General features: G+C 42.2%; 1 protein-coding gene across 1 annotated transcript in view; it reads right to left on the minus strand.

Annotated features, from left to right (window-relative positions):
• The window catches only part of hmcn2 (hemicentin 2), a 49,958-nt gene extending 30,888 nt beyond the window's left edge, over window positions 1-19,070 (minus strand). The window contains exons 1-20 of the mRNA XM_058070888.2: window positions 18,369-19,070; window positions 15,550-15,620; window positions 15,010-15,168; window positions 14,432-14,554; window positions 9,769-9,940; window positions 9,568-9,674; window positions 9,372-9,492; window positions 9,042-9,305; window positions 8,778-8,922; window positions 8,240-8,361; window positions 6,655-6,927; window positions 6,222-6,363; window positions 5,792-5,919; window positions 4,569-4,682; window positions 4,062-4,220; window positions 3,794-3,988; window positions 1,437-1,532; window positions 1,207-1,334; window positions 968-1,112; window positions 562-674 (exon numbers count right to left, since the gene is read on the minus strand). Of these exons, the coding sequence (XP_057926871.2) occupies window positions 562-674; window positions 968-1,112; window positions 1,207-1,334; window positions 1,437-1,532; window positions 3,794-3,988; window positions 4,062-4,220; window positions 4,569-4,682; window positions 5,792-5,919; window positions 6,222-6,363; window positions 6,655-6,927; window positions 8,240-8,361; window positions 8,778-8,922; window positions 9,042-9,305; window positions 9,372-9,492; window positions 9,568-9,674; window positions 9,769-9,940; window positions 14,432-14,554; window positions 15,010-15,168; window positions 15,550-15,620; window positions 18,369-18,627 (3,036 nt within the window). The 5' untranslated portion in view covers window positions 18,628-19,070. The remainder of the gene's footprint in view (window positions 1-561; window positions 675-967; window positions 1,113-1,206; window positions 1,335-1,436; window positions 1,533-3,793; window positions 3,989-4,061; window positions 4,221-4,568; window positions 4,683-5,791; window positions 5,920-6,221; window positions 6,364-6,654; window positions 6,928-8,239; window positions 8,362-8,777; window positions 8,923-9,041; window positions 9,306-9,371; window positions 9,493-9,567; window positions 9,675-9,768; window positions 9,941-14,431; window positions 14,555-15,009; window positions 15,169-15,549; window positions 15,621-18,368) is intronic.
• Between the last annotated feature and the right edge of the window lie 218 nt (window positions 19,071-19,288).

Consider the following 19,288-nt stretch of genomic DNA (forward strand, 5'->3'; position numbering starts at 1 on the left):
CTGGGAGAAGTTTCTTCACAGCGGATCTACAAAATTTCAACTGGTTGTTGTAATTGCAGAAACCATTCATCCATTTTCTATACCGCTTATCCTCACGAGGGTCGCAAAGTATACTGGAACCTATCCCAGCTAACTAAAGGGCGAGAGGTGGGTTACACCCTGGACTGGTCGCCAGCCAATTGCAGGGCACATATAGACAAATAACCACATCCGTTTTAGAGTTGCTACATGCATAAACATGAACGTTTTTGGAATCTGGGAAGAAGCCGGAGTACTCGGAGAAAATCCATGCACACACACTGAGAACGGAAAATCAAACCCAGGTCTTCCCGATCTCCTGACTGTGTGGCCAACATGGCTTTGTCACAGTGGTACATACAGCATATGTTTTACACATTAACTGTGTTATCCCATATGTATATTGGGACATGAGTCAAATTTAAATAGCTGATGTTAGAATTACCCATCCATGTTATAATGTTTTTCAGTTTATGTTGAGGCCCTAATGATGTTTCATTTTCAGATAAAAATGTCATGGGATGTGTGATGATGACATCTTACCTTGGACCAGACCACAGTTGGCTTGGGAACACCACTGGCTTTGCATGATAATGTGATGGGTACACCCTCATTGGCAATGTAGCGGTAGGGCCCAGCGTTGATCTCAGGGGGCACTGTGGAGGAAAAAGGCCACAAAGCACAGCTGACTATTTGTCAGGCCTTCCAAATTATCACTGGCCTTAAAAAGCTGACTGTATCGGCATTGCAGGTATTTCTTCATTACTAACTGATGATGAACCATAATCTGGCTTGTCTGTCATTATGCTCTTATGAGCAGACCGACCCTTCCCCTTAAAGGGGAATCTCACTATGATGACAGCAGGTGGTCAGATCACTGATCACTGTTATTTTCTATGATGCCTTCCCTTTAAATTGAAAAACACCAACAAGAATGTGGGCTACTTACCATGCACCTCCAGGCTCACTGTGATGTTCATGGAGCCGACGACATTCACTGCTGTGCACACATATGTCCCAGCATCCTCTTGGTTGGCTTTCTCAATGTACAAACTCCCATCACTCCTCACAAACATTCTCCTACTCAGCCGAACCTTTGCAGATGAAAAAAAAGAATCAACTATGAAAAAAAGATTCAACTCTAAAGAATAGTAAGCTATTTTAGAATTAGGCATAAGCCAGTCTTACTGGTTTTCCATTTTGGGACCAGTGTCTCTCTGGGAGAGGTATACCCTCCAACAGCATGCAAGGGACACTCAAGGATTGACCAATACCAGTGGTGATGATGGGGGGACCTTGAGCCAAGAGAGGGGGCTCTGCAAGTAATGGTGGAACAAACATTAATAACCAAGAGTGTTTACAACTTTGCGGGGTCAGAGTGCAGAACAGAAGACATAGCATGTGCTAATCTATCCTACCTAGTCCAGTGACACTAACTCTGGCCTCAGCTTTGATGCTTCCAAACTGGTTCTCAGCCTCACAGATGTACACCCCTTCATCATCCAGCCAGACACCTGTAGTGAATTTGACCATGAATGTGGACACTTCATACAGAGCAACACAGCACCCTCTGCACAGTTGCGATAAGCAGCAAGCCTGCAAATGTTAAGAAAACAAGTCGGCACTTCAATAGCAAGTGGTATTAATGGTTTGACTGCACTGTAATTAGAAGTTATAAATAGAAACTAACTGGATTCATGGGTTTGGCTGTGTTGTCAGCCTGCTGACACACATGTCCCACTCAGTCAGCTGGAAGATGAACATGTTATTCCATTTATGTGCTTCGATAGTCGAGCCAAAGTTGAAACAGATGATGACAAGACATTTAACTTTAGAGCAGTTGGAGGGAAAAGGCCGCCAAACACTTATTAAATAAATTCAGGTTAAAGAAACACACTAGCATCAGATGCCAAAAACTGTGACCAAGGCAGCTTGTGCAAATGTCCACCATTTCTTTCCAGTACTGGACAAGGATCATAATAAAAATTGGGTTCCAGAAGCACAAAAGAGTTACAGTGGCCAAGATTAGTCATTTAATAAGCAAAAGGCCATAAGAGTTAAACACTTTTAATATAATATACAGTGAAGAAAATAAGTATTTGAACACCCTGCTATTTTGCTATTTCTCCCACTTAGAAATCATGGAGGGGTCTGAAATTTTCATCGTAGGTGCATGTCCACTGTGAGAGAGATAAACTAAAAAGAAAAATCCAGAAATCACAATGCATGATTTTTTAACAATTTATTTGTGTGATACAGCTGCAAATAAGTATTTGAACACCTGAGAAAATGAATGTTAATATTTGGTACAGTAGCCTTTGTTTGCTATTACAGAGGTCAAACGTTTCCTGTAGTTTTTCACCAGGTTTGCACACACTGCAGGAGGGATCTTGGCCCACTCCTCCACACAGATCTTCTCTAGATCAGTCAGGTTTCTGGGCTGTCGCTGAGAAACACGGAGTTTGAGCTCCCTCCAAAGATTTTCGATTGGGTTCAGGTCTGGAGACTGGCTGGGCCATGCTAGAACCTTGATATGCTTCTTACGGAGCCACTCCTTGGTTTTCCTGGCTGTGTGCTTCGGGTCGTTGTCGTGTTGGAAGACCCAGCCACGACCCATCTTCAATGCTCTGACAGAGGGAAGGAGGTTGTTCCCCAAAATCTCACAATACACGGCCCCAGTCATCCTCTCTTTAATGCAGTGCACTCGTCCTGTCCCATGTGCAGAAAAACACCCCCAAAGCATGATGCTACCACCCCCATGCTTCACAGTAGGGATGGTGTTCTTCGGATTGTACTCTTCATTCTTCTTCCTCCAAACACGCTTATTGGAATTATGACCAAAAAGTTCTATTTTGGTCTCATCTGACCATAAAACTTTCTCCCATGACTCCTCTGTATCATCCAAATGGTCATATGCAAACTTAAGACGGGCCTTGACATGTGCTGGTTTAAGCAGGGGAACCTTTCGTGCCATGCATGATTTCACATCATGACGTCTTAGTGTATTACCTACAGTAACCTTGGAAACGGTGGTCCCAGCTCTTTTCAGGTCATTGACCAAGTCCTGTCGTGTAGTTCTGGGCTGATTCCTCACCTTTCTTAGAATCATTGAGACCCCACGAGGTGATATCTTGCATGGGGCTCCACTCCGATTGAGATTGACCGTCATGTTTAGCTTCTTCCATTTTCTAATGATAGCTCCAACAGTGGACCTTTTTTCACCAAGCTGCTTGGTAATTGCTCCGTAGCCCTTTCCAGCCTTGTGGAGGTGTACAATTTTGTCTCTGGTGTCTTTGGACAGCTCTTTGGTCTTCGCCATGTTACAAGTTAAAGTCTTACTGATTGTATGGGGTGGACAGGTGTCTTTATGCAGCTAACGACCTCAAACAGGTGCATCTGATTCAGGATGATACATGGAGTGCAGGTGGACTTCTAATGGGCAGACTAACAGGTCTTTCAGGGTCAGAATTCTAGATGATACACAGGTGTTCAAATACTTATTTGCAGCTGTATCACACAAATAAATTGTTAAAAAATCATGCATTGTGATTTCTGGATTTTTCTTTTTAGTTTATCTCTCTCACAGTGGACATGCACCTACGATGAAAATTTCAGACCCCTCCATGATTTCTAAGTGGGAGAAATAGCAAAATAGCAGGGTGTTCAAATACTTATTTTCTTCACTGTACAAATGAGGGCTATTTAGATATTGCAACTTGATGATTTCAACACTGTTTTCTTTTTTGTGTTGTATAAGGTTCAATGGCTAACTTACTCTGAATTAGAAGGAATCCATTCTGGAGTTGCATTTTTCTACTGTGGGTGTCTGTCCTTGTGAGGATGGGTCTGCCATCTCGTGTGTACCAGGTCAATGTTGGTCGTGGGAAACCTCGAGCCACACAGGGAAGGGTAATGTTCTCCCCTACATTTGCTGTCATGTCAATCGGTTCTTCAGAGAACAAAGGGCCGGCTGTGGAAAAAAAGCATAATAAAGGATACATACTCCTTTGTTTGATTTTATTTTAAAGGCCATCCAGTCTCACCTCCGACTTCCAGACTGACTGTACCAGAGGAGGTCCCGGCAGGGCTACTGGCCACACAGTTGTATTGACCAGCATCCACCTCCTGTACCCCTCTAATGTGCAGGATCCCACGTTGGACATCCTTCTTAAGAAATGGAGCGGCATCCACCTCAAGTTCCCCTAGGACAGTGGTTCTCAATTATTTTCTGTCATAGCCCTCGAGAACGAAACACGACTGAGAAAATTATAAAATGGATTTATTTATCTGTACTGTACACACTGAACTCGAAACCGACACCAGACCAGGAAACAAAATGGAGAGCTGTTAAGCCAAAAATCAAACTGCATGAGTACAATCAATTTGTATATGTTGGCACATCTGCAGTATTGAAAATACTCTCTGCCTCTCATGCCACCCCTGACAGTTCACCACCAACCCCATTATTTGAGAAGCACTGCCCTTGGAACACACAACTATTCCTATGCATTTAATGTCTGCTGAGTAGACCATTTTTGACTGTGAGTTACCTTTGAACCAGTGGACGAGAGGAGGGGGAATTCCACTAGCCTGACACTCCAGAGTAGCATCATCTCCAACAGCTACAAGCAGACGCTCCTGTACCACTGTTATGACAGGCACCTCTGAGGGAAATAGTAAGATATTGGTTCATATCTTTATTGATTTTTCAGCCAGCAAGTGATGATGTCGTGCTCCACACAGCACGATTTGCAACTATTTCCAGGTTTTGCCCAAGATGTGAGTATGGTGTCTTCCCTTAATACTTCTAATCTAATATTATATTTCGGGAAGAATCAACATGCAACTAGAAATTGGGCTGAAAACACCCAATCTTACATTGCACATTATTTTGTACAAACTGTGTATTTGCATCCAGTGGCATCACAGTAAAAGAAGGATAATGTCATTACACAAGATGTCACCTGACATTGGTTTAAAAGAAGCGATGCTGCAAATATCGTTTTCGGTTGATATCAGTAGTGGGTCATCGGAAGTAAAGTGGACAATATTAGTAAGAAAGCAAACATCTCTAATTAAGATTAAGATAAGATGTTTAGTAGTATAAACAAAACCTAAAGTTTTCAGTATAAAAATAGTGTTCACAAACAACAGCTGAGTTTAAAGACCAGAATTCAATACATTTGGAACACTATCACTATCTTGACAGATCAGGCTTGTTAAAGCCGAATTGTCATGCTTCAGTCCATTAGTGTTGTGGTTTCCAGCAGCTACTAACCAATAACCATGTCTGAAATTTACCACTTGCTAATGCCTTCATTCATTCATTCATTCAGTCACTCATTCTCTACCGCTTATCCTGACGAGGGTTGTGGGGGTGCAGGAGCCTATCCCAGCTGTCTTCAGGCGAGAGACAGGGTACACCCTGGACTGGTCGCCAGCCAATCACACGGCACATATAGACAAACAACCATTCACACTCACATTCATACCTATGGACAATTTGGAGTCGCCAATTAACCTAGCATGTTTTTGGAATGTGGGAGTCCCCAGCATGCACAGGGAGAACATGCAAAGTCCACACAGAGATGGCCAAGGGTGGAATTGAACCCGGGTCTCCTGGCTGTGAGGCCCTGCGCGGTAACCACTCATGCAACCCATGCCTTCAATATTATTATCAATAGGGTATATTTTAATGGCTTGACAAGTCTTGTTATCCCAGTTTCTAATGTAAACACACTGTACATACTAATGCAGCAACATGATGAATTACCCGCATAAGAAAGATGGACAGATTGTGATGCAGTCCCGGCCACATTGGTTGCCAGACATGTGTAGTTCCCAGCATCCTCAGGGAGAGCTCCTCTTATAGTCAAAACTCCTTGTTGGTGTAGACTCAACCTGCGTCAGGTAATGGGCAGAATTCACAATGATGTCTCACACTGATTACATTTGCAGATGTACTGTAAAACAGACATTAGTACAAAACCTTTTTGTTTCTCTTGTGTATAAAGTCATATATTTTCCCTTCAATAATCACATACACAGGAACATGAAGTGCTTTTTTTTTTTTGCAAAAACAGACTGTATACCAGAACTCTCCACAATGTTATAAACAGGATGTGACATCTCTCTTTTAGCTAAAGTGGAATGTAACGAGTCCTTTGTGCCGGGGGTGTTGAGTGGGCTGAGAGTCCTCTTACCGCGGCCGATTAGCAAGGAACGTGTTTCCATGGCTCCAAAAGAGCAAGGGAGGGGGGGAGCCGGACGCTGAGCAGACGAGGCTGATTTCATCCCCTCGGGAAAAGACCTGGTTCTGGGGATGAACTACCACAGAGGGTGCCTCTACAGTCCAAATGATAAAAAGAATGCTGACTGTCACTGCATTTCGATACATGATTTATAATTTAACAACCCATGTTGAACATCACTAAACAATGCAATCCAGCAGCACTGAAAAGTCTAACCACAAAGTTTAATGTGCATCATGAGAAACATTTTCTGACATGAATGTAGCTCAATCCAACAGTAGGATGTAGAAATGGAAACCAGATGACAGCATCCTGAGAGAAACCAGGAGCACCCGTTGTGTTAAGTATTTATACAGATGACCTGCGGACTGTCTTCATACCGTACCTGGGACAAAGAGCCATACGGTGATTCTGTTGTCTCCATGGGCGTTGGTGGCTGCACAGTGGTACTGCCCAGCATCCTGAGTCCGCACACTGTTAATCTGCAGGGACGAGTTGGATAGCAGCCTCACCCTCCCTGAGCGGGCTCGAATGGTGTGACCTGCTCTATGCCAGGTCAAGTTGTAACGCATGGAGCCTTCCACCTGACAGGATAGCACCGCCACACTTCCTACTAATGAAGTCACATTTATTGCTGGCTTCAGTACAGGAGGAGGCTCTGTTTTGGAAAAAAAAGACCAAAATATAAAAGCTTAAAAGAAGCATCAACAAGTACATGAAAACAAATGTATGGAAATTATTTCAAAGCTTTACGTTGAAGAGGGAGTTTATGCTTGCACAGTAACAGGAGGACTGCATATAGCTGTGTCAAGCACTTCTCTGTGTTTCCATTATCAAAACATTATCACACAGCTAAAATCATCCACAAATAACAACCCGCTACCCAATAATGTAAAACAATACTTCTCAAAAGAAGAGTTAAAACACTTGTATGCGCATACAACACGAAAAATATTGCCATACCAGTATGTGGAACTAAATCATGCCTAGGATTAAGGTAAGTTCTCCAACAATGTACTAATACAAGCCAGTTTAAGAAGCAACACTAACATATATAATAAAAAAGAATCCTGAACCGTAATGCCTGATATTTTACCCAGAGCCTTATTACAACATAAGGTATTATCTATCATCCATTACATATTCATCTGTTTAACACACAGATTATGCCAAACATTAAATTTACAGCTGTACTTTCTATTTATTATTACTTATGATTAGTTAAAGCATATATTCTGAACTCATTTATCACCCAGCAATGCATCTGTTAATTATAACTTTCTTATTTATATATTTATTGATTTGCTGTACTTATTTCTGAATGTCTCTATGTCTCATTCATATTGCTATAATTGGGTGTGTCTTGATCCAATATTGATATTGAGCCGATATCAGAAGAAAAAAAGGATTATAGTATTAGATTATATCAGCCTGCATCTAAAATCACTGATATAAACAACCCAGTGCAAGCAGTCCATTCCAGACTCCACTCCAGCACCTCTACTAAGTAGCTCCAGACCCAGCATGCAGAGCCCACATTATCAAACTAGCAAGTGCTACCGTGTTGAGCAAGGAGTATGAGTGGTGTCAATTTTTTTTTTTTTGCTCCCTCAAACATCCAAGCATGAGAAACCCCCCACGGGACAGCAAAAAGACATTACCTACAATAGAAAATGCCTAGCCACCACTACATTGTTGTTAAAACTATACCCCAGATGCATCAAGTAAATGGATCATACCTACTTTTGCTGATTATTTTTCTGTTTGAGGAATATCACTTAATTAAGCTTTGTCTAACATTCCACACTAAATAATAAGTAATAAGAGTATATATGGTTCATGCTGATAATACTCCAATTTATGGCTACAACATCCATAAAGGAGTAAAATCTGCAACATGCACACCAGTCTCCAAAAGCCAGAGAGTAAATGTAAGCAAGTGTGGTTTGACTGACTAAAAAGTGCCGTACCTCTAACAGTCAGCTGGGTTAATGCACGTCCCTGTCCTGCTCCACTCTGCGCTATGCACTCATACAGGCCTTCATCCACTGCTGAAACGTGGTCAATCTCCCATGATGCAGTGGCAGATTTTCTGATAAAAAGACAGGCGGCAACACAATCTTATTTCAAGTCACAGTCATTTAGTATCTCAGACACATATAGGGAATGGATTTCACCACACAAATCTTCAACTAATTAAAACCAGACCATTTATCCATCAAAATTTGAATAAGCTTTAGTCACCATGTATGTTACCACACTAAGAATTTGACTCCGGTCTAATATCACGCTGTTACAAAGTACAAAAACATGACACTTTAATTGATCAAGACAGCAGTGAATATTCACCCTGTGATCTCTAAAGAATGAGTGTGACATATGAGACAATAATGTCAGCCATTTCTGGCATGCTCCCTGCTAAGAATATGTATGATGAAACGAATTAAGTGATCGTGTTAGAACTGCAGCATATGCTAGCAAAAGAAATGTAACAAAAGAAAATCTTACTGGAAGAACTTTTCCTCTCCCAGTGTCATTCCACTTCGAGCAAATCTTAGCCTGTAAGGCATGTCGCTTTCCACTGAACAGCGAATGACAGCGGGCTGCATGTAGAAACCCTTCACCACATCAGGCATGTTAACAGCTGGGGGATCTACGGATGGGAGGAAACACAGGTCAAAGGTCAGAAAAGAGATTGATGAGGTGTGAAAATTTTTGAAGCATAGCAAAAGAGACATGTCTGGAGGCAGGGATAGAGCAAGGTTGTCTTACCTGGAACTATGTTTGTGTATAGGACACTGGACAGTCGCTGGAATCGATATCCCTCCTCGTCTCGGCCCATCACCTTAATGAAGAAGCTCTGGGAAGGAGTGTGGATCTCCGGGAGACTCCACAGTCCTTGCTGGCCAAGGTCAGAGGGTGGAAGCACCTGGATGGTACGTAAGGAACGCCCTGAGCCAGATATTAGCTCCACATGACTCAGTTGACCTGGGAGCTTCAGGCCTGTGCATTTTAGCAGAACATGTGCTGGAAGTCCTGAAAGGCAAACAAATCAATAATACGGTCTCCATCAACTGAGTAAGCAATAAGCATCTGCATCACCTTTTATTGGCCTCTCCCTAGTATGGTTGAATTCATTAACAGGGACGCTTGAAAAGCCAGCCCGGAAGTCCAGATTGCTGACTCCGGTGACCCTCAAGGTATGGCGGCCATCACATCTCACCTTCAAGATGAAAGCAGAATTATGACTTGATTGACATCAGACAAAGAGCAAAAAACATTATACCAAGATTGTTACCTTCAGATTCCATGCTCCAGGCCTGGGAAACTTCAGGTTGACAACACGAGCAGAGTTGGGAATATTCAAGAGCTCGGTAAGACCCTGATCTACACCAACTACACGTCCTGGAAGATAGTAGAGAGTAGAGTAGAGAGTACAATTCCAACTGTCCAACAGTTTTAGTACTGCTTATTAAGAAGGTACAGTTAAGTTGTATACCAAGGGGATCTCTTAGCTCGATTTGTGGAGCAGGTCCACTGAGTGATACGGTGACTTCTCGGAGGCTGGGGTCAAAGGGCACTTCCCACTGGTTCTCTTGGGCATTGTCATGGTTTGAGGACAACAGGTGGACCTTCATGGCCTGAACGGTCTCCTCGACCCACTTTAAAATCTAAAAAAAAAAAAAATTGTGTCAGACTGGTCAGTGAGATTGTGATATGTTATGGTGTTTAGCAGTACGGGAAGCTGCGGTCTGTCAAACTGTATCTGTCAAGGTCCCCCTCTCAACTTAGCGAGAATGAAGACAGGATGTGATCGTGACCTCTCTTCGAGAGTGTTTTCCTGCCCAGGCAGAGCTCTGCTCTCTGTCTTTGAACCATTCCTCTTTATGACTACAACTGTATTCCTCAGATGGGGTTTTTTTTTCCCTCAGCAAATGAGAAGTGAAACAGCTCAACTGTCAAGCTGATAACATCCAGTTTTCTGTACTTTCAAGCATGTATTCCCAAAAGAGTGTCTCATACACTGGCAGCAGTCTCCTGCATTATATCTTTCATGAATCATCATGTCCATATCTCAGCATAGAAAGTTGAAAATAATTTACTCAGTCTGTTATATACAGGCAATTACGTATTTGTCTGTTGAGCGTGTGCTCAACAGAACAAAGCAAAATTTGTTCTCAATCAGAAATCACTCCACACTCTCACACTCTCTATCTTACTTATTGTGTGTAAATATGGGGTAATAACTATAAAAACAATCTTCACTCGCAAAATGTACTGCAAAAAAGGGTAGTAAGGATAAGCAGGATGAGCATACTAACTCCTTATTTCTAAAATCACAAATACTTAAATACTTAAATCCTTGCTGATATAGTTAATCTTCAAACAGGTAAAATAATGCATAAGGCTAAAAATAACCAATTACCTAAAAATATCATCCAATACTTCTCTACAAGAGAGGAGAAATATGATCTCAGGGAAGAACTACATTTGAAACACTTATGGTCATATCACCTCATACTTCAGTACATGACAAAATTAAAAAAAAAAAAACTTAAACTATATTAGGAAAGCAGGAAGTGAACAAATGTAACAGTTACTGATTGTAAAAGTACCAGACGGAGGGGTAGGATTTAATAAGCTTTGCTTCTTCCTACTCCTATTGGACATGTGGAACTGTGAACTGATTATGTGATGCACTCAATTGTAATCTGATGTTCAAATGAAATAAAACCATTACCATTACCATTACCATTTGTATGAGCTGATTTCTTAAGGTCTAAAATGATGGTGTTAGATGCTAGGTTCAATGGCATTCACTTGCAAAAAGAGTCATCACTACAGAATATAAAATGTGTCGGTGTCGCTCTACAAAACATCACTACAGAATTTCAGTTTTGATAGGTCTTTTACTAGTTTTCCTAGTTGTTGACTTGACTTGTTGTCTCCAAAATGAAATCAGAAGCCAACAAAAATCTCACGGTCTTATTGCGGTACAATGGACCCACTGTCCTTCACCTTCCAGATGCTTAACCATTATTTGTTATGACCATGTATGGCAAGGCATTTTGGTTACATTGAATCAGTAGGGAAAGAAAAAAACCTGCACAGTGGACCCTATAAGAAGCCAAAAGCAACACATATGAAGACCTTTATACAAATGAGCAAAACGTCAAACAAGGGAACCCTTTGATAATGTACTTCTCAGGCCCATACAATTGTGTCTATTAGGACTGCCTGGTGCTGACAGCAACTGGTTCCCCTGATATTTTACAACTGGAAACAGCTGTAATGTCTGCCATATGTGCAGTCATCACCCGCAGAGCAGGAAACTACTAAGAGGTGACCTACATCTGGGACAGATTGGTGTCTGTTGCCTCCTTGAAAGAACAGGGCAGAGTGGGTCTGCGATCACAATGCACATCAAAACAAGTGGAGTGCAGCCATGTGAGTACTGCTGTCCATGCAACAGTGTTCATGTGAAGCATGTTGAGCTGTGCCACTACACCCTGTTTCAACCTATGGGAATGCAGAGGATCAAATGTCATGTGAAACATCATCCAAGGTGTCTCAGTTCAGCAGGTTTACAGGGCTCCCGCAAGAAAGACCCCCTTTGCTGTTCACACAAGCATGACGGATGGACCAAAATCGCTGACAAGAGGGTGAAGTTTTATTGTATTCCTTCCATTCAGGTGCATTACCTAACTCCACTTAAGTAGTTTTGAGCAGCTAATAGTAAAATTGACTGTGCAGGGGTTCAAGCATAACAGCTTGACTGCAGACCAAGGTTCAGTTTAGTGTTGAAATAGTCTAAAAACTCCACTTTTTATTTGCTTCCCCACTTCCTATCAGCATTATTAGAGCAAATCAACCCCAGCTGGACCCTGTTGTCCTCCTCATCAAACTGCAAAACACCTGCCAAGTCCTTTCTGTCAATGAGTCCACCTGTGTTTCAACAAGGCAGCCTTGGTTTTACATTCTCAGATATGTGACCTCGGTTTCATTTTTCATTCATTCACTTATTTTCTACCGCTGATCCTCACAAGGGTTGCGGGCGGTGCTGGAGCCTATCCCAGCTGTCTTCGGGTGAGAGGCGGGGTAAAGCCTGGACTGGTCGCCAGCCAATCACAGGGCACATAAAACCCACACCCGCACATGAAAGAACGTGCAAACTCCACACAGTGATGCCCGGGGGTTGAATCAAACTCAAACCCGCGCTAACCACTCGTCCACCATGCAGCCTTCGGTTTCATTTTACAGCAAGAGCTGCTGGGATCTCTACTTCAGTGGTTTCCAAAATTTTACAGTCGCATACACCTGAAACCATGTACTAAATAGCTATTTTGACAACCGGTGTACCACTGGGAGTATGCATACCCCACTTTGGGAACCTAGGCTCTACATAAAACCTAATGAGAAAACCATGAGGCCGCATTAACATAAACTTGAACATAAACCTGAGTGTATCTGATCTTGATTATATTGGTCTTTAACCTCCTATGGGCTGACATTGTGAGAGCTGAAACATCACTGTTGTCATTTCTGATGACACTCAAGACTACCGTTCTGTCCCTGGAGACCAAAGACGAAGACTTGCAAAGTATATCTGATGTACCCATACTTGATTAAAGGTTATTTAGACTAGATCTGTGCTAGTTCGAGACAAAATAGCATTTTGGTTAAAGCCACCTAAGTGCCATGAGTGCTCAAAATCTCAAGTGTATCATGTTTACATTGAAGCATGTGACGTTTTAGCAAAAGCTGTGTGGGGTTGAGGTGTGATGGTTCCACTACATTTGTTCTCCTATACCTTTAAAATACACATAAACACAAAAATGACATGCAGGCACGCCTTACATTTCTGTCAGGATTATTGAGTGAGATCGAAGCTGCCCCACACAAGTCTTGTATGTTCGGCTACATTCATGCATGGCTTGACATGAAACAGACCTACCTACACACACAAACACGTTTCAGTTCAGAGGTTCAGTAGGCCACAAGAACACAGAGGTGTTGGCTCAAGCTCAGCACTGCCCAGCCTGTGTTGACGTGCAGGATACCACCGTCTCTTGTTGAGGTAATGTTCGCTTCTTCTACATCTGTCTGGGAAGTGAGATATGCTGTCTTTGGCTTCCCAGACAGAGCTTCTATTTCCAGTATGACAAAGCCTTCATTCGTCTCATACGAGCAGCATCAGCCTTGCAGTGATTTTATTGGAACGGAGAAAAGGGATTTTCTCACTTGTGCAAGTAAATTGTAACCCCTTTGACGCAATGGAACAACATTTCAAAGTTGTCTTTGTCATGGAATTGTTGTCTTTTGTGCCATGTGACTCGAAGCAATCAATTTATTCATAATTAAAGTTAACACACCGGAAATGTGGGGTTCAGTGGTAGAACAAAAAAAACAGGTTGAAACAGAACAAACAGTAGCTGCTTCAGCATCCCAGTCTGCAGTTGCGCGGGTTTTCTTTGCACTTTAGAATTAATTATGCTGACGTGACTTAAAACGTTGTCTACAGTGTCTAAGGTTTTTATGATTTACTATGAAGTTCAACATCTGGAACTGAGTCTCTATTGACTGTGAGTCGTCATAGCTTACAAAGAAACTACAATAATGAGTGTTGCGGGCATTTTTCAACATACATTTCTCAAATATCTTATTTATTTTTGAAATGGTGACGGGACACACATTACACCCCCCTCCCTCACTCCGAGCATGTAAGCTGCGCCCCAGGTAACACACACATTTTTGCTAAGCATCGGCGGTGTCATTTTGAGCCAGTTTTAAACAGTCCCTTTAATGTAAAGACATTAAAATGTAGTTTGAATTTGACTAAATAACACGGTATGCCAGCTCAAGTTTCATGATGAGCTGCATCAATATGCCCTCCCCAAAGCTCTGCATCACTCTGTTTACAGTTGTTAGCTATGGGTACCAGCAAATCTTTCCACGAGGCAAGCTCAGGCACAAGCGTTTGGAGTTGGTGATTCTCAGCAAAAGAAAAATATTTTCATCTGGGAACGGCATTTCACACGGGACTGTTTTTGTGAACATTAACTGTTGCTGAAGCTGCAAAACGTGCATTAATGTCAGACACAATGTTACAAAATGAGACGTCACCTCTAGATTGTGTTGACATTTGTGGTGTCTGCTCTCACCTCATTGACCTGCTGCTTGTCCAGGTGAAAGATCTGCCCCGAAGATGTGGCTGCGATCTCCTCGTAGGCCCTGTACCCCGGCTGAGAGCGGTCACCACAATCCCCAGTTAGCACAAAAACCACCTGGAAGAGATAAGAGTCTTATTAGTGTCTATGTTTGCTAGAACATTAACTGACACTAACACCTTTTGTTTTTGTCATGCAGGGGCTGTGACTGATCAATTGTCAAAGCGGCTGTCAGTGGAAGAATACACATTCTATCAATATTTATTCAAGGCTCCTGAATATAAAGGGTTCAGTGTAGTAGTGTTATTAAGGGCTTGTGTCTTTGTATGTACATCAATGGGGCGAGCTGGAACTGTATATGCGCTCAGATCTCAGTCTGGATGGATGGACGTATGGATTTGGATATGCTGGCATGGTGATAGTCCTTGTGTATCACCACATTCCTTTGCACCTTGCTCTGTTTGGACTGACCAACCCTTGATTTTTTAGGTAGCTCATCATTAACTAAACATTAGCATATACAATCAGTCATATCATATCTCATCCATCCTTGTAAGGTTGTTGGCATTTACCTGTGATTGACGGAGTTGCACTAGCCTTAGAACATCTTTCTTGAGGCGGTAGTCCTTGGCTCTTGCGTCGGTAAAAACATAGATGAAGGATCCAGGTAGCGAAACTTCCAGTGCTTTCTTAATGGCTCCAACACTCATCTCAGGGCAGTCGCCACCACCCTGTGTGAACCACAGCCATATAATGTGCGTTATCAACTACCACAGCAAAAGGTCAACATGTGAAGAAGTCAATTGTCAAAGAAATCTAAATGTCACTCCAAAATATTCCTTATTGTGCCAGTTTTTTACTTCTGCAACCATACATGGTGTGATGACAAAGATCAGCATATTTTTCTAGGTTTCTTGCCAAAATAAACAAATATTCTACCTTAAAATTGGAATTCCTGCATTACTCTCTTGGGATCATTCTACTGTTTTCACTGCATTATATTGACCCTATCTCAACATGCTCCACATATACTGACTAAAGCATAGCTTTGGGTGAGATAATATTGTGCTTTGTTAATGCTGCAATAATCACTGCACGTGGACTGCTCCCACCTGGACAAACAGCTCCTGAAGATCCTGCTGGAACTTAATAGGATCGGTGGTGATGGACACTGGGCCAATATCTGCAGGTCAAAAATGTCAATCATCAAGGAAACCCAACAGAGATATATTATATGGACAATATCGACCATCAATCACAGGGAAATTGAAGAAAACATTGAGTTGGTCACTGATATTGCATCACAATATCTGTTGTAGTTCATCTCAAAGGTTTTTGATGGGGTTTAGTTCATGACCATCCACTGCAAACTCATCCACTAAAGGGGAACTATTATGGTCATTTTTCAGGTCTTTGTATTGCGTTGTGGACTCCTATAGAGCAGCTACACACAATAACCAGCACAGAAAGTGTTCTAGTTTTCCAGAATCTGCACATATTTAGTTGTATTTCTTTGGATTTCGGGGTTCACACGAAAACGGTCTGTTTTAATGTATTCTGTATGTTATTGTATGCTGTGGTTGGTCACACGCCAGAGTGCATAGAAACACTTCAGGTATGTGGGTCTAACTGTTTAGGAGTTGATAAACAGTATAAGATTTGATAATAAATAGCGGTTTCACCTACTGCAGAGTGCATATAAAGACTTACGGTTTGTGCAGCCAACTTTATAGGAGTTGATAAACGACAAAATATGCAAATGCTTGTAATATACAGTCATATGTGTTGGATAGCGAATCTGATCCGGAGACTGAGAAGTGGAGACTGTACAGTCGGATGTTTCTCAGGAAAAGAGGTTACTTCAGGACGTCTCGCAATGGTAAGTAGCTTTAGCATTTTAGCATTAGGTTTTCTACAGCATCTGTAACCTGTAATGTGTTTTACGGGACTACCAGCGGAGTCACGCTTCATGACTTCATTCATTCCACATGCCATCCAGCTCAACAATACCTCACATCCACCACATTATTGCGCTGTAATGTCTGCCCTCCTTGTATAAAGTGTACATTTACTTGTATTTACCACATTTCTACACACTGTCTGTAAATACGCCGCACGGTGAACGAGTGGTTACAATTGGCCACACCGTTGGGAGATCAGGAAGACCTGGGTTTGAATCCCCGCTTGGCATCTCTGTGTGGAGTTTGCATGTTCTCCCGGCGCATGAGTGGGATTTCTCTGTGATCTCTGATTTCTCGATACATTCCAAAAATCTTAATTGGCGACTCCAAATTGTCCATAGGTATGAATGTGAGTGTGAATGGTTGTTTGTCTATATGTGCCCTGTGATTGGCTGGCACCAGTCCAGGGTGTACCTTGCCTCTCAGCTTAGATAGGCTTGATTAGAATGTCTTTTGTCTTGGGTGCAAAAAGCAGGGATCTACTGTAATCCATCCATTTGTTTTCTATGCCAAAAAGTATACAGTTGAATTCAGGTTTTCTGTTTTTTTATGTCAAACAACAGAAAGCAATGAAAACATATCAGAACAAATAAATGTTTCAACTGAATCCGATCTACTGCATGTTAGTCTCTAGTAAGCTACATTTATCAGAAGCAAAGTGATGCCCCACAGCTAGAGCTGATGTGTTTTTATGCAGATTTACTATAAGCAGTTTTCCAAGTGCAGATGAGAGGAGAATAATTGTTTTCTGCAGCTGAAGTCAGCACATTGTAATCTACAGCAGACTCCATGATAAGTATGAGGCAACATTCTTGTCATGAACACACACCTTCCATTTTAAATGTTACACAAAACTACCAGATCTAGGGACAATGTGGCCTGTTTTGTGTGCATGCCCATGTTTCTGTGAATACAAAAATACTCCTTTAAGTATCTTGAAGTGGGTAATGACACAGTGTTGTGTCAGACGTCATGACAGTCACCAATTTCTGTCTATTTCCCTAACAGTGGCAAGCGGATGTAAAGGCCTGACAGCTTCTTTGTCAGCCACCGTGGCTTCTTAGAACTATGAACCTTTTACAAGATCTTCAATGGTCATTACACACAAGACAAAATGTGTGATGTTAGGGCAACCCAATAGAACAGCTCTCCACCCCACCAACACCACCACCACCACCCCAGGCTGGCAATACTAGAGGACTGAGAGGGTTTTCCTGGGGGCTAGGATGGAGAAGAGGGCGGGGTGGGGAGGGTGATTGGGGTAATTACACACAGGCAGACAACATATGCTTCTCATCAGGGCCCAAACACCCTCCCCCATTAGAGAACTCTTATTTTCAAGCTCCAGCTTTTCCCATATAGGATACAAGTATGGGGCGAATAGCCTTACCTGACCCACCATTGGTGCACTAACTGTTTTTTTTTTTTTTGCAGCTTCAGCCACAAAAGTAACAGCTCAGGCCATTTACTGCTTTGTCATGTGACCCTGAGATTCAGTACAGAACACAGTATCAACATTTATGAAGATAAAATTCACAATTATTTAAATTAAATAAACAATATTTGTGAATGTAGATTGCAGTGGTGTAAAACTGCACTGCATTATACAGAATGAAGGTCAAGGCTGTAGTGCAGTGCAATTGTACTACAAGCACAATAATGGTCATGGCTTATTGAGAATTTGTGGAGTTGCAGTTTGCTGTCATGGAATATAAAGCATTGTTATGTTTTCTAATGCAATTGTTTGTTCAACTCTTGTATTGTGCAGGTGTACCTAATGTTATGACTTGTAGGTGTGAATGAATGAAATATTCCAAAGTCCAAAGTATTCCAAAGTTTCGGGTCAGGGACATTTTACATTATTACTATGTTGTTTAAACCAGTTAGCTGTATTCTAGAAGAAACAGCAGGATATACTGCATTCAAACATTCTAGATGTCATTAAATCTGTCACGAAACGTGCACAGTACCTGGGTCATGAAATGGAACCAGAACAAAGTTTTTGATTGGCCTGGTCCTTCGGTTGAGGGTCTTCTCCAGGATCCGCGAGGCGCCCTCGATCACCTGCTTGAGGTCGTCGTACATGGAGCCGGTCACATCGAACACAAAGGCCAGGGTCGAGGCGCTGTCATCCACCCCGTTTCCCCCCTCCAAAACGGGGGATGCCCGGAGCCTGTGCACGCTGCCACACACCACCAGAACCAGCCACTTTATCAGCAGAACTTTCATTTTTTTCCCCCGATTTTACTGCATCTGTCTGCTGTAATTAGAGAAATCACTTGGGGGAAAAAAACTTGTTAAAAGTTTACAAACTACGTGTCTGTTTTAAATCGATAATAAATCTGCGTATGTCCAAATCCAGTGTAAAGTAGATCCAGAGCAGCACATCCGTGCGTAAGTTTGAAGCAAAGTGTGGAGAGGCTGACTTGGAGCGCCCCTGGAGAGCTGGTGCTCTGACGCTCCAAACAGGGGCGGAGATGGTATTAAAAGGTTCCTGAGACCCAACCTGACTTGGATGTGTGCGTGAGTGCGTGTAACTTGACCCCACAGTGACTTCCAGCCTTTAACCCGATTCAACATTCCACCTCCAATTCAATTTGCTCCCAGAGACGACACTTTGGACAGCTTGGTGCACATGCTGTAAACATTGTCTCAGCTTCCTTCTTATAAATAGGCACCTACATTCAACTGGCACCAATATCATTTTACACATAGCCCACATTCAGATGTAATGAATGGAGCAGTAACTTTACAGGATGCCAGTCCATACTCCTTTAAGAATAGTCTAAAATCAATCAAGAGTACATCCAAAAGTCAGCCAGAAGGAAAAAAAGGCAAGTCCAAGCAAGCCCAGATAAGAGGCACACAACACAACCCACAAATGCAACCA

Source organism: Doryrhamphus excisus, linkage group LG3 (genome assembly GCF_037039965.1).
Source record: "Doryrhamphus excisus strain RoL-2023G ecotype Guam linkage group LG3, RoL_Dexc_Guam_v1.1, whole genome shotgun sequence".
Taxonomy (NCBI): domain Eukaryota; kingdom Metazoa; phylum Chordata; class Actinopteri; order Syngnathiformes; family Syngnathidae; genus Doryrhamphus; species Doryrhamphus excisus.